The 20,869-nt window shown below is 46.7% G+C and overlaps 1 protein-coding gene across 4 annotated transcripts in view; it reads right to left on the bottom strand.

Annotated features, from left to right (window-relative positions):
- MBNL3 (muscleblind like splicing regulator 3) overlaps positions 1-20,869 on the bottom strand; it is a 91,615-nt gene that overhangs the window by 21,672 nt on the left and 49,074 nt on the right. For all 4 annotated transcript variants that reach the window (XR_009419488.1, XM_059483023.1, XM_059483020.1 and 1 more), the window contains exons 2-4: positions 11,147-11,311; positions 2,821-3,021; positions 1,176-1,412 (exon numbers count right to left, since the gene is read on the bottom strand). Coding sequence is in view for 3 of the 4 variants with exons in the window: in XM_059483020.1 (XP_059339003.1) it covers positions 1,176-1,412; positions 2,821-3,021; positions 11,147-11,311 (603 nt within the window). In the remaining variant the exon portion in view is untranslated. The remainder of the gene's footprint in view (positions 1-1,175; positions 1,413-2,820; positions 3,022-11,146; positions 11,312-20,869) is intronic.

Here is a 20,869-nt window from a genome sequence, read left to right as displayed (position 1 = left end):
TTGTTTAATTTCTAGAACTGCCCTGGCTCTGCATTAAATTTCATTATGAATTAAAAGCAACATCCTTTACTATTTTTAAAAAAGAAAAAGGTATTTAGAAAAATTTTAGTGGCCTTAATTCTAAATCAAAGAGGAAACAAGAGCCTTTTTAATATTAATTAGAAAAATTTTAAGAAATCATAGAAGAGATGGAAGGGACCTCTAGAGATGAGCTAGACTAACACCCTGCTCAAAGCAGGGTCAACTACAGCAGCTTGATTGAGACTCCATTCAGGTTCAGATACAGGTTCTCAGTATCTACTAGGATGGAGAATCCTGTCATAGTGCTAGATCTTTCTTTGGTAAATAAGTTTTTCCTTATGTTTAAATGGAATATCCTGAATTTCAATTTGTACCCATTGCTTCTTATCTTTTCATTGGGCACCACAGGGAAGAGCTTCCCTTCACCTTCTTTACCTCCCACATCAGGAATTAATGCATATGGATAAGATAAGGGCCTCTTCTTCCCTCCCCAGCTCTCTTATCTCTGGAATTAACAGGTCCCATTAAACCCAACTCAACAGAATGGCAAACATTTATATGAGCTAGGAGCCACCTGGTGAGACTTCCTTGACTCATGTTCAGAAATGTAGATATAAGTAGCCACAATTCAACTTAAAATGCAAGTGGGACCATCTCTACAAGGTCCAAAGCATTAAACAGGTCAGGAAGTCACCCTTGTTTTGGGTCTTGTAATTTCACTAAGTCTTGGCAAAGGTAGTGGACACAAGTTTGCTAAGCTCAGACAACTGATACCATCTGCTTTTTGCAGAGAACAGGCCAGGTTCTCCCTGAAAAGGATATATTGTGTATTGAGGAAGCTGAACTGACCCCTATGACTCAGCCAGGGAAGGTGTTGGGTGCTGCTGCACTTGCATTCATGTCACATCACAATGTCATGTCAGCAGATCACAGGGCTGGGCGCCACGTCCCTACGTGGTGAGATGTACTGTGCCACTGAGGGCTTCATGCTGTGGTGAGCACAGAGACAGGATGAAGAGATGGAATGCATTTTGCACATGCTCACAGCTCTCTAGTCAGCCATTTACAAAGCTCTCTACTTTTCCACAAATGACACATATGACACGTGGAATCCCTTAGCAATGGAAATGCAGCTTGAGAGGAGCTCTACTTACCATTGCAGCTGCAGCTGTCTGGTTCACCTGGTGTTGAGCTGCCTTGATTTTGGCTTGCAGGTGTGCAGGGGGATGAAAGTACTTGCATTTCTCCCTAGAGCATCGACCTTTGATGTAATCCATGCAAACTGTAACAGTATTTTCATTTGTGTCTATCATTGCAATATCTATAGGGTGAGCATAGCGGCAATCATTCTCACCACGTGTGCAATTTCCACGCTGAAACTCTCGACAAACCTTAAAAGAAAGTCACATTGTTGAGCAGAACATGAAGTTACTTTTCATTCAGTATTTTCAACACAGAATATCAGTTCAGTTGGCCACATTAAGCCATGTGTATATTCTAAATCCATGCTCATCTGGGGTAGCACATATATCAACACACACAGGGGCAAGTGGTTCTACTCACAACTGCTTCAGGAGGTGAAAAGAACCACAACATTAATAAGGCCAATTACCAAATGCAAGTGAAGTACAGAATTTGTGCAGAATGGAAAGTGACCCCAGAAAATCAATGCCATTTGGACAAAACTTTTGCAGCTCAGTATTCCTCCCCTGCCTCTAAAGCTTAAATGTTAATAACTCTGCCATTTGTGTCTCACCTGGATTATGTATTTGTTATGGAGCATACTCTTAGGCAAGACATTTAATTTTAAATGTTACATGCTACTGCTATTTGCAACAAGTACTTTTTCTTAGTGCCTCTTTCACATAAACAGCCTCCCTGCCCTTCACAATAAATCCCCGACCCTGGCATTACGTGACAGCACATTTGGTTACACAGCAATGTGTTTGAAGGTGCTGCCAAAATTACTAGCTGTACTAGGATCTCGCAGATCCTCCTAAGTTATGACCACTGAAGCATCAGAGACAGACAAAAATGTTTCACAAAAAAACTGCAAGGTTTCTTGTCTGAGAGAAGTTGTTGAATAATACAGCAAGGGGCGTAGCTCACGTACCAATGTGCAATCAGACTGAGTGTGGGGAAAGGTGAGACATCAGCAGGGCAAGATAAAGTACATAACACAAAACAATGTGTTTTGAAATTACACCCTTCTCTGCTATCTTCCTGTGTTATAATTTACACCTGCAGGGGCCTCTGAATTCAGGTCCTCAGCCCTTATCTCCTGCAGAGTCTCTGCTTAGGCTTTGAAAGACATTTACAACTCCTCCACTGTTAAGTCCCAGCATGTCCAGCCAACTGGGGAGGGAGAGATGTCTTCCCAGCACCACACACTCTCCACTCCCACCAGTGTAATGCTTAAAGTTTTCTGTAAAAGCTCAATAAGCCCATCTATTATCTCCAAAACATCTTCCACCCAACAGAATTTAAGAGCAGACCATCTAATTGGCTTTTTGGGGTTTTTTTAAGCATGGCAGATCACATACAAAAAACAATCCTAACCCTGCTCTAAAACCCACGGATACCAGAGGAGTGAGTTTTCCCAGATTTCCATTTGGGATGGATTTAGGAAAAGGCCCCGCAAAAGCGTCTGCTCTGGCAGAGAGCAGCAGCCCTGTGCTAGCAAAGCTGCAAGTTCAACTCTGTACTGTGCTGCATCAGGTCATTTTAGCAGAGAGCAACAGCTGGGAGCACATGTCCTGTTCATGCCTGTCAGCAGTATTGTATCAGATGTCCAAATACCTCCAGTTTATCCGTACGCATCAGTTTCTGCCCAGCAGAGCCTCCCGGTACTGTAACAGTAGGATTTCCAGAAACCAGGACAGGAGTATTTGGTAAAAGCTCTGCAGGAACTAAGCCCATCCCAGGAGAAACATGACTCAGGTAGGGACTAAAAGCCATTGTGGGGCTTGTTGCAAGCGATGGAGTCACAGGAAACGTTGTCTGTGTACAGAAAGAAGAAAAACAAAGTATTAGTTAAAAAGCTCCGTCTTGGATTTCCCATCAAAGCCTTGCATCACACTTCAATCCTTTTAGACAATTTGATTAGTCACATCAAAATGCTGTGCTCTCCAATCTATTCATTTATTGCCATTTATTTGCCATCCATTCGCTTCTCCTGACTCACAGATTTGTGACTCATCCTGAATACAAGGCATCTTTATTTGTCAGATCAAAGCATATTGATGATCTTTATAGTTTAATGACACAATTAAGGATTTCATGCCAGCAATTAGGGCAGGCCCAAATTAAACAGACTTCTCATTCCCAAATACACATCTCAGTTTCCTTATGCCTACACCGCAATGCTGTAGAGAGACTCCAAGGTACACTGCAGCTTCAGGACCTGGAAGCAGGTAACCCCATTAGCAGGTAACCCCATTAGCTGCACTGCTGCACCACCATCAGCCTGCCCTGAGCTCCATGTTGGCATGGCCAGTGGGCCTCAGTGGGCACCATTCAGTCAGGTAAGGAGCTCTGCTGCAGTACACTCAGTTGATCTGCCATGCTGCACACCTGGGGTTGGTTTTAGAGTGCCAACAGAGTCCAGGCAAAAGCCATTTTGGAGAAGCCTGTGTTCCATGTGAACAGCACCAAGAGGACACCAAACTCATTAATACCACAACATGATTATGTCACAATAGATGAGAGGGCTCAGGTGGACTAGTGTGAGGTCCAAAACCCTACCTGTGCTACAAGGAGCCATGTTCTCTTTGGGACAGAACAACAGGCCATGAAGATCTCAACCACTTCAGTACCCTCCACTCTGTTAGGCAGGTCCTCTGAGTGCAGCAGAGCTTCAGTGCTGAGGGCCAGAAGCTCTTCCCTGACCTGAGCTGATCCAGCAGTGCTCATGTGGAAAAGGAGCTGCTGTGCTGGCAGGCAGGTGAGCACAAAGCTCCTAAGCAGATGCTCAATTTAAAGTCTGGGACTAGCCCCTGTAGCCAGGGAGGTTTTAAAGCACCACATCCAAAGTATTATTGGGAATGAAACCAATTCCAGCTTGATGAAAATCTCCACCTGACCTCACTGAAGATGGCAGCATGCATGGCAGCACTCCTGCTCCTGTAGCAGGGGTTTGATAACCCCCCAGGGAATGCAGCCTGAAAACTGGACCATTTTTATTTTCCCTCCTGTCACCTGCTCCACTGTGAACTCTGGGTTCCAGTTAAAGCTGCTCATATTGGCAGGTGTCTATGACACCATCCTTGGAAGCTACAGCCCCTATTTGGCAATAAATACAAGTGTGCTTACACAATTGCCTGGGGTAGTTTTATGGCCACACACATCATTCCCTCCTTTCTTTTATTTTGGTACTTTTAGTCCTGTGAACTTCTAAAAGAAGCCACATATGGACAGTGTGTTCCTCAACAGCACCTTCACCTTGGTACTTCCATACTTTGCTTGTTGCAATGTGGAAGAAGTTTACCCACAGTAACACCAGCCAACTGTCCTAACCCAGCTTCAGCCCAACAATGTCCCTCCCTAAGGTCAGTGACAGCCAGCAGCTCCCCAGCCCATGGGAATCATTGACAGAATATATCCCATTTTCTCCTCCTCACTGAGGAGACACAGCTTCCTCATCAATGGTGCTGGATGCTTTAGGTGTAGCAGAACCAAATAATTCTTTTTCTGGAAGGGAATTCCAATTTTCCTTCTTGTGAGCCTTAGTCAAGCACTGCTTCAGCTGTTGGGAGACTTCAACCACTAAAGCCAGAGATCCTCCAATCCACAGCCTTTTATTAAATAATTTTCTTGTCTCTTTCAATTCTCTGGTGGCTCCCAGATATTTTGCATCTTTTGCTGCTAAAAAGGCTCTTTAGGATTTTCAAATCTGTGACTCCCTGAACACTTTAGTGAGGAAGCAGCATCCATTAGGCTGTTTTCTTTTATGCAAGTACCAGAAATTACAGTGGTATCTGCTGAACTTCCATCACTATTTGCACCATAAATTCTGTTTTAAGGAGCTTCTCCTGCCTGGCCAGTCTGCACAGGTTATAGTGGGGCCTGACATGTTGTCAGCATTTGTTTTATGTACCCATAGTAACCCAAACCTTGCAGTACATGTGGCTTGCACAAATGTGTGGGCAAACCTACCCTATGTTTTTCAGCACCTAATACAGCAGAAGTATCCTGACTGACCAGGTGTGGCACAAACACTGCTCCAAAATGCCAGGATATCCTTTAAAGCAAGCTTCTCCTGCTTGGCTGGGTTCAAACACAGCTAAGTGTGGACCTTGCTGGTTTCTGAGACAAAGGGAAGAGGTTCCTCCCATTGCTGAAGGAAGGATTTGTGCAGACTGGGAATGCTGGGGGTTTGCAACACCTCACACTGAGTGAATTCACCTGAAACATTCACTAAGAGATGGTATACCAGCCTCTTCACCAAAGCTGCTACAAAGGTGGAAGCAGGACCTGCTCACCAAAACACAATCCCCAACTCCCTCAAAAGCAGTCCCTCTTCTCACTGGGAGCAATCAGCAAGGGCTAATGGATCCAAACCCAAGCTGAAGTGAGTGGAGGAAAGATGTGCACGAGGAACAACTGATTTGCAGGGATAACATCAGTGATCTCTTGATCACTGAGTAGCACGATCCACTTGCGGTCCTGGAGACCCACCTAGGGATGCTCGTAGGAGCAGGAGGAGTTTTTATTGCTGCTGCTGTTTGTTCACCCCTTTCTGTGCCTTGACATCTGCTGCTGCCTCCCCAAGGCTTCTTCTGCCTGCCTGCACTGAGTGCCTGCTCCCCGATGGGAAGTGCCAGTTGCGCTCCACACCCTGCCCGCAGGCTGGGGCTGCACTCGCAGCCAAGCGGGTGCACAGCCAGGGAACAAGCAGACCTCACTCAACAGATTCAACCTACAAGAGCTGGGGTTTTAAGTCTGGAGTGTGTGAAGCACTCTGAGAACTGTGCCTTTGTGAGCTGGCACCAGGGAGCTCTGTATTTATTGTGGCTGATGAGGGGAAAAGATGGGCTGTGCTCACTGCCAGACCCGGCTGCCTGTCTTGGATTGGGAAATCCAGTCTGGCTCATGCATCAGCACCAGTAATAGGGATGCTGCCAGCCAATGCTTCCCTCTAAGTCTGTGCAGGTCCCCCATGTCCTCAGGGAATGTGAGCAAATTTCCTCCTTGCGGCCAGAACCCAAATGTAATTTTCACTCCAAACAGCACTGCCCTCCTCAACGTGCCTCCTGTCCACCTCCTGTGACAGCTTTTGGCTGGGATACAGTTAATTTTCTCCACAGTAGCTGGTATAGGGCTGTGCTTTGGATTTGTACTGGAAACAGTGTAGATAATTCAGGGATGCTTTTGCTGTTTCTGAGCAATGCTTACACAGGGCCAAAGGTTTTTCTGCCTCTCATCCCACCCAACCAGTGAGGCGACCATGGGGGGCAGCACAAGGAGTCAGGAGGGGACAGAGGACAGCTGACCCCAACTGACCCAAGGGATATCCCAGATCAAATGGCATCATCGTCCTGATATAAAACTGGGAGGAAGAGGAAGGGAGGGACAGGGGACCTGACAGAGCAATGTTATGGCTGTACACTAAAAAATCATACTGTCAATTTAATTGCTGATATGCTCTAGGGCAAAACAGAGGGATAGAAAGTATCAGAACTTACTCCTGCTGCCCTCCTTCAAGCTCTTGCTAATTCAGGAAATACAGAGACAGGTTTGCTAATTCCTTGCAAATTAGCTTTTACAAATCATAGCACAGAGACACTACCAGTAACTCCTGTGCAGAGGGAAACAGGTTACAGCGCAGCAGCAAAGGGTTCAGGCTGGTAGCAGCTCACAAGACTGGTTTACTGAGTATTAAAATGCTTGTAAGAATAGTAATTATTTTAAAAAGCTGAAATGGCTGTTGTGAGAACACATCTCAGGGTGAGGGTCGCCAAGGACTTGGACAGCTCTGAGCTTCTCACAGACCTCAAGCATGGAAGCTGTTGGGTTGAAGGTGTGAGCAGAGAGAAGGAACCGTCCCAGGGAGGGGCATTTGTCACCACTGGTGACAGCAGAACCTGGAACAGCTGATTTTGTTAACAATCTAGGAGTTGCATTCGATTTGGCTAGCAGAAATTGTGCTAAAGCTAGAGAAGAAACACAGAGTGGGTGTGAAGAGGAAGGCAGAAGAGCGGTTGGTGTTTTGTCAAACACAAGCACTGTCTCAGCCAGGAAGTGTTGATTCTGAGTTACCTCAGACCCTAAAAAAGGGAAAGCCTGAAAATGAGAGGCCCACTGTAAATACAGAGGTGTTGATAGCCTGAAGGAGGGGAGACAGGTCACTGCTAAGCAGCTATATATGGAAAGCACACAAAAAACAATGGCAGCTTACAGTCTGGTGTTAGAAACTGAAGATCTCGTACTGACATGACTGAAAACCTTGATATTAAAAACATACTTGATGCTGTCAGAAAACCCAAAAATCTGCCTTCCCCCCAGTGTAACTTCATGGGGCTGGCTGGCTGCAAAACCACCCTCCAACATGAAGGCTGAGCATGCTGGAGTGAATCCAATGGGCCAAAGCATCCAGCTATCTACCACCACAGATGCTCACTTCCCCAACCAGACTGCAAAGACACACTCCTAGCTCAAAGAGTATCTCATTTGTGGGCTGTTGTAGTGTAAAAGACAGGTGTTAACACCCCACAGCACTGTCTCTTGGCAGATACCAGCTCCTGGGTAGGCCAGGATACCTGCATTTATTCATTCCTAGCCTATCTTTGACTAGAGTTGAGATATAAATCAGGTTTTTGCTGCATGGAAAAAATGCCTGTGCAAAGCACCTGTTGAAATCAGCTCCAGCACTTGCTCCAAGCATCACTGGCCAAGCAAGTTGCTCACCCTCTGCTTTAACCACTCCAACAGCACCAAGGAGTGGCAGCACGATCCTGCTGCCCCAGGAGGGGACCAAGGGCTGGGTTAAAGTCTGGGCTGTCTTCAGGGGCCTGGGTGACTCAGAACTATCAAGATAGTCCTGTCTACAAAGACCTTGGCATGAAGAAAAGACAAAGAGCTGGAAAACAAAGAGAGGAAACAGCTTCCCTAGGCAGCAGCAGAGGCAGCTGCAGGGCAGGAGTGGTGGCAGGTGTGTCACCACTGCCATGCTCCATCAACAGTTTGTTCAGGCAAACCAGTGCCCTGCTCCACCATGTCACCAGGACCCTGGGCTGAAGCACCTCCATGGTCAGCTCCAAAAGTCTGCCCCACACAGCTGCAAAGGGATAAAGCAGGATGGAGAGGGTGCGCACTAGGCAGAAGGTGCAGCACTGGCACACACAGGACACAAAGTGACCATATCTGAGAAACCAGACATAAACAACATTGACCAAAGCAGCTCTTCCTATCAAAGCCAGAGCCCAGCTCACAGACAGACACCATTTCAGGAAGCCTGGTGAAAAAAACTGCTCTCTCAAGCACTGGTTTGGTTTAGATTTGGTGGGGTTTTTTTGGTGGTGTTTTCTTTTTTTTAACTCAGTAGCTTTTCTGGTGAAACTGCACTTTAAAATGTCTAAGCATTCAGCTGCTGTTTGGAGCTATTAAGTGTGCTGTTTCAAATCTCATCTCTGGCAAGCATCCCAATTAAGCAGGCATCCTGTTGATCAGCTTTCTGATCACATGGGATTTGTTCTGCTGCTGCATCACATACAATACCTTCTGCTTTGGCGAATTTCATGTGTACCCAGAAGGAGGCCCCACCCTTCTAATTTAGAGAGAAAAAAATTCTCAAAGCCAGCTCCCACTGACAGCATCTTCGGGAAATCAAAGGCAGTTGAAAGAGCAATGTCTTGTCTGTCCTGAAATTGGTGTGGAGCAAGTTGGGCAGCAGGAATCAGACCAAGAGCTTGTTTAGTCTGAGTAAAGTGTGGGAAAGCATGAAGGGAGCAGTCACTGCAGAACAAATTTTTATTTTTCTTCTTTGCCCATGTCTCCCTCATGGCACAATTTAGAAACCAGGGGCCTTTCTCATCAGATAAGGTTACTTCTGAAATGAGAGCACCAACTAGACAAACCAACATATTCAGTCTCAGAGGCAATTTAAAAGGCAGGCGTAAAATTCAGGAGCATACTGGACCTGCAAGATTGCAAAGTGGGAAGATGGGAACTTTCCAAAAAGGAAATCCCAAAGATGCTTTGAATAGCCAGCCAGAGAACATCCACTGTGAATTCCTCACAGAAGAGGAAGGGTTTGCTTTTGGTACAGGGTTTGGAAACCAATGTCACTATTTTGAGGGAATTCAGGATTCCTTCTGATTTGGACATACTTTCAAAGCTCCACAAAAAAGAAGTGCAAGACTGCAGCAGATAAGAGTCTAAGGTACAGCACAAGTAAAGACCCTCTCCGTGGCAAATTTTCTCTTCTGTATCAACTTTCCATCTTCAAAATGGGAAGAATAAACAGCATTTTATTAGCTTATAGGGCAGGATAAAGCTACTAGCAGACACACAAGATGATCAGAGCGATGGTAAGCATGGAAAACCCCCCCAAAACACAGGAGGAATATGCCAGACTAAGGAAATAGCCCAGCTGGGTGGCAGACCACCATCATGAAGGGACACTGACCAGCTTTCCCTGCTGAACCAGGGAAACCTCCATCACAAGTTCTTACATCAAACATCACAACAGCCCCTAATGGGGAGGAATCCTTCACTGTTCTCTGGTGACAATAAACCAGAAACACCTGAGCTTTTCAGCTGGGGTGACAGATGCTGTGTCCCACATGGGCAGAGAGGCCAGGCACTGTAGGTGGGACACCAGGAGGCCAAGTTCAGGCTGGTTCACAGACTTTACCCCTTCAGGCTAGAAGAGCTTGCCCAAAGGATCTGGCCAGTCCTTCCATGTGGCATAGCACAGGGAGCCTCACCCAGCTACAGCAGTGTACACTGCCCCAGGAAAGACACTCAGTCCCAGCTTCAAACTGAGAACTCCTAATTAACTCTCAGTGCAGCTTATTCACATCAGCATTGAAGAGCTACTTCAAGACCTCTGACAGCTCTTAAAATAGACATTGTGACAGACTAAAACTCAGCTGACAAGTGTCATCCCCTCCCAGATACACCAACCAGCAGACACAAGCCATTCTCTCCCTGGCATAACAGGGCTCTCCAGCCTGAAACCTGTTTTAACTGACAGGCAACAGCAGGGACAGGCAGTGAAGGCTTCTCTGAACTACCTGCTCTGCAAACATCCATCTCCCACAGGCTCCCCTTCCTACCTGAAAAGAAGCAAATCCTTCCTGCTCTAACTCTAAATCAGCATTACTGTGAGAAACGAGTGACAGGGCTGTGACATTAGTACAACTCTCTGCTGGGACAACTGCAGTGAAATGGTCCCACTCCCAGACATTAAACAGGATTAAAGGCTAGGTAGGATTCATCTTCCCTAGTTTTAGTCCAACAGTGCCACACAGCTAGTCCAAGGGAGTCAGCATCGTCCAAAACAACAATCCAAAACAGGATCCACTGGAATTGAGCCACTCAGAACTCCTGGGATGTACATCAATCAGCTGGTCAAAGAAGCACCTGTGGCAAGACCCTTCCACCTGAAGCCCTGAATCTCACAACTCCTCAGTTATCAGAGGAAAAGAGAGACACAGCTTTCAAGGAGATGCAAAAGTAGCATCAGACACCCCTCTGGAAGATCCTGCCCAGTTCTGTGTAGCACAGACAATGGCCTGAGCTCAGGCACAGTGCTGGGACCTCTGTGAACAAACAGGGAGGGACAGGGAGCAGTGTGAGCCTGATGGGCCAGGGCTGTAACTCCCAATTGGCTGCAGGGACAGGGAGCAGGGCTGTAACTCCCAGTTGCTGCAGGGACAGGGAGCAGGGCTGTAACTCCCAGTTGCTGCAGGGACAGGGAGCAGGGCTGTAACTCCCAGTTGCTGCAGGGACAGGGAGCAGGGCTGTGACTCACAATTGGCTGCAGGGACAGGGAGCAGGGCTGTGACTCCCAGTTTCTGCAGGGACAGGGAGCAGGGCTGTGACTCACAATTGGCTGCAGGGACAGGGAGCAGGGCTGTAACTCCCAGTTGCTGCAGGGACAGGGAGCAGGGCTGTGACTCACAATTGGCTGTAGCTGTGCGCCCGGGAGCATGAACTGCATCTGCTGAGCAAACATGGCTGCGGCCGTCTTCTGCTGGATCAGGTTGTTGCGTCCATTTATTTCAAGTTGTGTTTTTAAATGTGGGGGAGGGTGGAGATATTTGCAGTTCTCTCGGGTACACCGGCCCTAAAAAACATAATGGAACAGCATTTCAGTGAATGTAACACCCAGGGCAGCCAGAGAAATTTAATTAAGGATTGTTTGGGTTACTGGAACAACACAATCATCGAGGCGGAGGCGGCTTGGTAGCTACTGTGCCTCTTTTGTGATTTTTCTATAGTAGGTGAAGAGAAGAGCAACATGACTTCTCCTGCAGTAACATTAACTGAGTACTATCAAGCTAAACCAAAAAGTCAGGCTTCCTGATGTTAAAATGATTGTTGTAAGAAAAAATCTCAAATAATCTAACACAAACACCAAGACTTTCAGAAACTAGTGGCAACAGTTCCAGAAACAACAACAAAAATTACCTGTTTCCTTGCGTGGGTTGCTTTTCCCCTCCTTCCCAACACCAGACCACTTAATTGGCCCTGACAACCACACAGAAGAAACAAAACTGTCTCTACCACTTCCCCAGCTGCATTGGATAAAACTTTAAGAGGACAGCTCTGCAAGGCAGCACCTCTGATCCACAACAGGCGGGTACCCCAAAATGCTGAATGATTTTCCCCCTTCACACTTTCATTTGTCAAAAGTGAAGTGTGTTGCATCACTGACTCATTCCCTCCTGCAATAAACATGTGGCTCCTAAAAGTCAAGAGATCACTGATGTTATCCCTGCAAATCAACTGAGATCATCACTTCAAAAACATGTATAAACTCTCTTAATTTAATAGTGTTTGCAAGTAGACATAAGATAAATATCACTAAATAAGAAAGTTAGTAACAAATGTTGTCATTAAGACAAAACAGTTCTTGAAAAATAAGGTTTTCTCTCTCCTCTCCTTTCTTTTTGAATTTCTTCCTCAAGAAACAAGAGGCATACAGAAAACATGAAATACTTAATCTAACTTTATGCAAAAATTGTGACTTTTTTGAGGAACAAATTCCTTTGAGCTATTCAAAGCTTATTATAATAAGGCCAGACCTAGAGGCCACAGAGCTGTTCCATGACAGATAATTAATAACAGCTCCTGTAGCCAGCAAAGGCACAAGACCATCCATTACCCAGCCTATCCGAGGCACAGTCATCAAGGGCTGGACACAGAGTTCTCAGTCTCAGTGTAATTAAATTTGCTTCCCAAAAGGGGCACATCAGATGACCCCATGTACCTGCCCCTGTCAGCAGAGCTGTAACCCCATAACCAGGTCCACAAGGACACAGCTGTTACACACCACTCACCCAAGGCTCAGGTGGAAACTCCTGGGATCAGCTCCTGATGCATCCAGGATTCTCCCCTGGGGATTCTTTAAGGCTTTTGCAAACATTCAGGTGAAATCACCAGACAATCCCAGTACCACTGCAAAAAGCCAACACCATAAGCCACTGAGGGGCTGGGTTTGAATCCCCAGCCAGGCTCCCCAGCATGCCAGGCTGCTGTAGAGCAGCCTGAAACTTCCAAGCTTTACTCCACCTCCCTTCCTGGTGGGGTAACAGCTTCACCGGAGAGATGGCTGCAGAGCTTGACTGCAGCTTAAAAGAGGCTGTTTGACATGTGCCATGGGAACAGGCTCCTCTCTTATCTGCTCCAGGGAGATCAGAGTTAAACAAAGGGCAAATAATTAAATGCAAGAAGTGATGGGCTAAAGCCAGAGGGACAGGAAAAAGAACTACTTCCAAACTTTAGCAGCCTGGCTTCCTGGAATGAAACTCTGCCCTGCTCCTAAAAGAGCCCAGTGGCTCCCACAACCCAACTCAAAAGGAAAGAGGCTTTTTAATGCTATTGTTTTGGCTTCTCAGCAATCCAACAGCCCCAGATCCCCAGCAGTGAGTTAATTGCTCACAGGCCCTGAGGACACGAATCTTCATCACCAGACACTTTCTCACATCTGTGTGAAGCAGGGTAAAATGGCTCCACTGCAGCTGGCTGGTGCTCAGACACCCAGCTCCACTACAAAGGAAATAACTCCACTAACCTGCAAGGAGAACACCGGGCAGGTTTGGGTCATCCTTCTCATGCTGCACTGGACCAGCCCTCTCTACAGACATCACCTGGGACCCAGCAGGAGCCCAGGGTTCAGTTCCAGAGCATTTCTGAGTGTCCCACCTGCACATGTCCTGCAGGGCTGCTGCTGACCAGGAGCAGACCCCATGGAACCACAGGCTGCCCATGGCCAGGCAGCAGCTCCAGCCTCAGAAACTCCTCCTGACTGTAACTTGGCACAAGTGCTTTGGGTTGGGGAAACACTTATTTCTACCAAATTTGGAATAAATCTGTGTAGATGTTTCTACACTGCAGGAATGGAGAAGAAGAAAAAAAGAACTACTATTTTGTGTAAACAATACCTACACAGTTGACTTCAACTTGAGAAGGACTCTGCTATTTCAACTGAAATTATGAATATCATTGATACCAGCAACCCCAGCTTGGTGTGAAGCTTTGTTCTATTTTTTTTCCCTCAAAGCAGTTTGCTTAATTCCAACAGGGGGTTCTACAAACAGAGTATTTTTACTACCAATAAAAAACCACCATACAGCACAAGGCGTTGGTCTTGCAGACCGAGTCTGTAAGCTGAAACCAGTGCCCACACCGTGCTACTGGTTTCAAGGACATGCATTTGTAAGAAACAGAGCTGTGCAGGTGCTGCTGCAGAGCAAAGGCTGTGAAATGCTGTCAGTCACGCCTTTGAGGGCTCAGACTAAATAAATCACTGCTACACTCAGATTCAAACCCATGCCTTTGGTCTAACTCCTCCTCACCAACATTTTGATCCTGGGCATCACCAACCACTGTGTTTCACTGGGCCATACTGGAAGCCACACTGAGTTGAGCTCCCCTCTACAGCACCACAGTAAGTTCTTCATCTCTCAGACAATGAATTTTAGGAAGTGGTGGTGTGACAAAGTGACACAAAATGTTCCCAGTTTAGACATCTTGCTCTGTAAGAACTTTCAAGATGCTTGCTCAGTAGTGATGGGCACCACCAGTACCCCCTGAACTCCAACACTGGTAGGGGTGAGCCCTTCTTCTACCCTTCCATCACAACACCCAGTCCTTGGTACTTCCCAGAAACACACACAGTCTTCAAGACCAATTTCAGCTCTACAAAGGCTGCCAGAAGAACAGAGGAGATGCCATTTTTAACTCCTCAGCACCAGCTGCAACACAGCAGGGAAAGCAACAGGGAACTGGTAGCAAATCTGCTGTGGATATTGGGCTGGGGATAAATAAGGACAACTCCATTTTATACCTGAGTGGCCTAGGAATACAACATGAGAAAATACAACAAGGAGTTAGGCCTCCAATTTTAGAGCATATTTATGCTAGAAGGCACAGCTTTCCTGCAGGGATTCGCTGTGGCTCCAGCAGATCAAAAGCTCAGCACAGGGTACAGGACAGTTCCAGAGCTGTGCACAGAAGACCAACTGAGGCATTCTCCAAGCTGAGTGTTGCACCAAAAAGCACCATTACAGCACCTGGAGTGGCCACTGCACATGTTGGCAGGGGGCTGGTGCTCAAAAACTGATCTGTGCTGGCAAGCAGCACACAGAGCCTGCTGGCACCAGTGCACATCCTCCTGCAACTGGAAATTTGAAATTTGCTGCTGTCAATTTAGGCTCAGTATTGAGTCCAGGACAGGCACATTCCCACCCTGTCCTGGGTGGCACACAGGGCTGCAGCCAGGGAATCACCACCCAGTAACAGACTGCTGCTGGCCTTGGCAACACGCTAAATATAGCTCTGTTTTCTGGCTCCTCACAAAATGGAAGGAGTCTGAAGGACCATGTTCATCTGCTTCTTTGCCAACTACAACCAGGAGGGAAAAGCATATGGACTGCACTTTTCCAAGGCTTGAAAAATGGATATTAAAAATAAATCATTAAAGGATTTTATAAGAGTATCTTCTCCCCATTTCTTCCCACACACTCCCCCACCCTTACAGTAGGCTGCTGGCATGTGATTGACTCTGTGTTGCCAACTTAAGTCATGCTGTGATGGCGTATACTGTAAATGGCTGGCATCTGACACCAGCTAACGTGACAGCAGCTTGCACTGCAACAAAGCCAGCTGTTTGGAGTGCAGCACTGAAGGCAGCACACTGAAACCCAGTAAAAAACCTCCATTATACCTGGTTGTGTGGAGTTTGCACCTTGTCATCTGCATCCTAGCTCAGTGGGATGCAAGTAAGAGCATTCTGGGTACTGCACCAGGGTGGATGAACCTTCCCTAAGCATGTTGCACAAATTCTCTCCTCCCTGGCTGCTGAAGTGAGTGGAACTGTGCTGCAGTTCTGTGCTGCAGAAACAAGGCTCCCAGCACAAGCCCCAAGGCTTGCTCACATGTGCACCAGTAATGCAGTTTGTTACGGTCTCTTTAATCCTGGACACCAGTGAGGGGTTCCAGACACACATTTCTGGTTTTAATGACTGCACACTACATCCCATCAATCACGAACAGTTCTCATGTGAAAATCTTCAAGCTAATGCGGCTTTTCACACACTGGAGGCTGCAGTAGGTTGGTGCCCTGACTGTGCAGTCTTTTCCACAGATACTGATGACATGTGCAATGACTGACAGCAAAAAGAATGAAAAGAGACCAGGCAGGAAAGGATTTCCATGTTTTGCACAAAACCAGGCACCAAAACACAGCTTGTCTACATAACTTCTCTCCGCATGAAGCAGCAGATTTCCACCTCCCCAAGAGGAACTCAGTGGGGAGGCACATTCAGAGATGTGCTGGCCCTGCTTACTCAGTGCCTGTCGCTCCAGTGCTAAGGCATGAAATGCTCCCTGCTTTTCATCCCACTCACCACATGCACACAGAGGCTCTCCTGGCCATGGATCCTTGCCCCTGCCACAGCCTTGCATGGCTTTCTCATACACAATACAACCCCAACCACCAGGGTGTCTGGGTGTCTGCTCCACATTTGCAGGGCAGGCTGCAAATTCATGCCATGGAGCATGAATTGTCCTGTAACAGTGGGAGGCAAAAAGTGGGGAGCTCAGGGTTGCATCCCCATGTCCATGCAGCACAACTAAGAACATCTACTGAGCAGCACGTGCTGCTTTAGGTCTACCCCTACTGCCAGCTGCTCTGTAAGAAAGGAGAGGTCCTGGAAGGCAGAGTTGGTACCTGGTGCCCAAGCTCTAAGTCCTCCACCCATCCTATAAGGACTTGCAGTTTTGAAGTTACCCTTCCAGGACAGCAAACCACCAGTGCACCACCTCTACTCAACTGCTCACTGCAGTTTGTCCCTAAGCAATCTGCTCCAGGGCTGAGCAAGTGGAATGCTGGCTGGATTGAGTGGCTCATCCTGCCACCTCCAATGCTGTACCACGCTCCTCTTTCCACAGCTGTCCATCTCACTGCTGGATCAAACACCTTCCACTGGCAAACATCAAATAGCATGGAAATAACATGTTTTCAACTGGAAAACAAAGGAGGCTGGAGCTGACAAGTCAGTCTGATCATTAGTGAGTGTTATGTCTCAGATGGATGTTCATGCAGCCCAGCTGTCACTCACGGCAGTTCAAAGCCAACCCTGAACACACCTTTATCTGCAAGTCCTTTCTACAGGCTAATGGAATTTCAGAAATTATGCTGCCAACTGAGTCACTGAGAACTGCAACCTCACAACCTCCCTTGAACACTGACCCTGGCCCAATACAGCAGGTAACTTCTGCTGAAGAGCAATGCTTTCCTCCTAGCAGTACTGGAGCAGCTCACTTTCACAGAGCAGTTTAAAAGTGAAATTATGTAGAAAGCACTCCTTGAATATGTTCTCATGGAAGGCTGTCAGACCCCCCTACAAACATCCTAAAATCCAGGTCTCAAAGGATATAGTGAAGTGATACATCTCCCAATTGCCCATACAGAACACCTATTTGCTTTGTTCCCATTACCTGTGTATTTCCCAGACACAGGACTCCAACACATCAGTCTCCTCACAGCTGATTTCCAACTGCAGTTTTGCTCCACTTGCAACAGAAACTTAAAGCTTCTGGTTTAGGCCAGAATAGGAATTATTCCTTTCCTCCCTGAGGAAGGGCCCATACTCAAAGGCTGTTGTCACATCTACCCCCCCTTCCTTACTCTCAGCTCCAGACTATGCAAACTATCCTCTTCCAACTCTCCCTGCACAGTCTCCAAGCTTTTCCTGAGGCTACTCCCCCAGTCCCTGCTGCTGTGGGCACCTGCACTGTGCTCCACCTAACCCCTGACCAGTGCTATGCAGGTACACAGATTTTTTTTCACAAGTCCTGCAGGTGACACTGCTGCTTTTACATCCCTGCATGGCATTTTCTTTCCTACTAACAATGTAACACTCTTTGATTCACTCTCAACAAGCCTTTCCCAGAACTACTCCAGACCCAGCTATGCTGCTCCCTGTATGAGGCAGCTGATTCACACCAACTCTGTATTTCATACTGCTTTTATTGAACTCACTCACCTTTTTATGGATTACTTTTCCAACCTGTCAAGACTATCTGCAACTCCACACCTGGTTCTCTAAAGAGTGTCTGTAGTTCCTCCCAGCTCAAAGCACTCTACCAATTTAACAAGCATACTCTAGTTCATCATTCAAGCCATCAGAACAAAACAAAACTGAACAGTCCTGCCAAGCACATCCTTCCAGACTACCACTGAACTCAGTTTTCCAAGCTGTTGTGGATAGTCACATAAAAATTTATCCTGTCTTTGTTCCCTGTCTTGTTTGGAAGTGGATTTGTGCTGCATCAAAGACTCCTAAACACAACACCAGCACTTCATTCTCCCTCTCTGAAATAACCCATCACAAAGGCTTTCCAGTTCTACTGCTTTTTCTGCTCCTTTTGGGACAGATGTTGGGATTCTGGATAGTCTGTGCTCTGCATCCCTCCTACACCAGCAGCCCTGCTTAGACAGTACTGGGTACAAAGGAGCTGGTGGTCCAAAGTTACTTGTAACAGCAATAAAAAATACAGCACAGCTGGCTGCTGACATTTTTCAAATGCAGGTGTAACACCCATTTACAGAGAGCCCAGAGACTGCTGTTATGGTGAGGATCCTGCTGTGAACAGATCATAGCTGGAAAGAAAAAGCAAAATGTATCTTCTAGTTAGCATTACCAGATGGCAATCAGCCTCCAAGGCAAGGGAAGCAACAAAGACTTCCTACCATACAGAAGTTTCAATTTCAATGTGTGTGAATAAAAATGCTAGAGTTAAGGTTAATCTGGTGGTTTCCAGCTATGGATGATACAGACCCTGTGAGATTCATGTTCTAGCCAAGAAAGAGTACAGTTCATGAATACAGAATTTGCTGGAAATAGAATTCAACAGCCCATAAAAAGCACAAACCACAGTTTTACAATATCTCTAGGGCGAGTTTTACCTAACTTTGAAATTCCCACCTCTGAGTATAAAGAGCCACGACTCCAAGCCTGCGCAGGGAAAAAAGAAAAATAGAAGAAAAATGCTAAAAACTGCCCAGGTGTTATTTTGGCCCAGCTCAGCTCCCCTGCAGCCACTGGAGAATGGTTTGCAGATTTTGTGCTGTTCTGAACGATGCTCTGAGCTGCAGCAGCAGCATGTCAGCTCTGACCCAGGGCTGCTGAGGTGAACAGGGACATGTCTTTTGTCAGGGTACAGAGGACAAGAGTCAGACCTGCCTTTCCACACAGCTTCAGTGGCAAAACCAGAATAGTTATCACAAGCTCCCAGGGCTACCAATGCTCCCAGCACTCTCAAGGCAGCCCCAGAGCTTGTCACTAAAACAGCAACTGAATTTTGTGGCTTCAATGGATGTTAGGTCAAGCCCTTTCTGAGCAAGCCTGGACTTGATCTTGACTGAAATGAATGAACCTTGATGTTTTGCATGATTCCAAATGAAAGCAGGTGACATTTGGCAGCTACAACAAGAGGTTTGGGTCCTTCTGAACTGAGAGCTCAAAGCAAAGCTCAGTGGCACATGCAAGTGCAAGGCAGCTTGAAAACCCTCAGAGCACACCAAGCAGGCATTCTGTGTTCACCCCACTGAAGGGAGGCTGGTGCACTTTGCACAGTCCCAGTCTACCCAGTTTTCCTCTCCCTACAGCCATGGGGCAGAGCCTTGGGAAGCCAATCAATGCTTGAGCTTAAAAAACCTAAAACATTATATCCCTCTGCAACTTTAAAAGAACAGTTCAGTGAAACACAATCACTTCACAGTCCAGGTAGGCTCTAGCTCTGTGTCCAGGGAGTTAGAAAAATGCACAAGGAATGAAAAGCAAACACAACAATCCCTGGCTCTAAGACACTGATGCTGCTCTTCAGCCTCCCCCTGTGACTGTTCTGCTGGGATATTTTTGCTTTGCAGGGAAGATGGAAAGAAGGACACACAAGGTAAAAAAATCCAGCATCATTTCTACAAAAGGTATTCAAGTCCAGAAATAAAGCTGCCAACAGGCAGCTGAGGAGACTGCTGAACAAACACTGCTAAAGACCTGTAACACTTCCATCTCTTTGTCAATCCAGCCTTTGTCTGTGAAAGCCAACCTCTACCACAGACACAAACCAAGCTGTAGGAGCTGTGTTGTGTGCCACTGGCTCAAGGGGATGTACTGTGCTTGAAGGCTCTCTCCCATCACAGGACTGGAAAGCTGCCTCTTGCCACCAACACACGATGATCAACCCTGTGGCACGTGGCCAAGCTGACAGGCTGCAGTCATCTACTTACTGCAGAGTTGGACAGGTCACCACCTGAAGGCACATAAGGGACAGCAGCACTTTGCCCGAGCAGGGGACACACTTCCCACCAATGGCACAAACAGTTCAGGAGCTGAACAATTTCACCAGGTATTAAAAATGTACCCTGAGCACATCACAGTGCTCCCTCACACCAGGGTAAGAGAGTGATCAGGTGCAAATGCTGGGAACAAACAGATGCACAGCGTGGCCAAGCCCTACTGCACATGCCAGTCCTTTCAAACAGTCTGTATAAAAGTGCAAAGCACTTGGGCAGGGGGGTCTGCAAGATCAGATGTGCTCTGCAGGAACTCAAACACGCTTATCTGGGACTCGCTTTAAAATCTGCAGCCTCAAAATGCTTGTCAAGCTTGTTTTTGTTACACAGCTCAAACCAGAGCAGGAGACAAAAAAAAAAGCAGAAAGCAGCATTTCTATGTCCTCATCTCCCTTTCTGGTAGCACCTTAACTGGTGACAGCCACTCACAGCCATTGCCAATCACTTCAAACCACTGACCTCGGCAAGCAAGCCCAGCTCCAGAAAGAAACGATGCCTTGTTACCACAGAGCTCAAGTACTATCACCCTGACATTTAAAAATATATTTTAATTAGGAACAGGGGGGACATGCAACTACTGCATTCCAGTAGATTCTAAGCAGCCACAGGCACTAGCCTAAATTCCCAAATCCTTATTCACCTGGCAATTAGGGAAGCTGAGAGCTGCTGTGAGTGAAGTTTTGCACATTGCTGAATACAGCAATGTTCCACTGAGTTTCCCCAGGACAGCACAAAGAGGTCATGGCTGTCCTCCTGCTCTCACGCAGGATTTTCATTCCAAGCTGTTTGTTATACTTGAAGGTTCTTAAAAACTCAGAG

Source organism: Ammospiza nelsoni, chromosome 15 (assembly GCF_027579445.1).
Source record: "Ammospiza nelsoni isolate bAmmNel1 chromosome 15, bAmmNel1.pri, whole genome shotgun sequence".
NCBI lineage: Eukaryota > Metazoa > Chordata > Aves > Passeriformes > Passerellidae > Ammospiza > Ammospiza nelsoni.
This window is presented reverse-complemented; position numbering and strand designations above follow the sequence as displayed.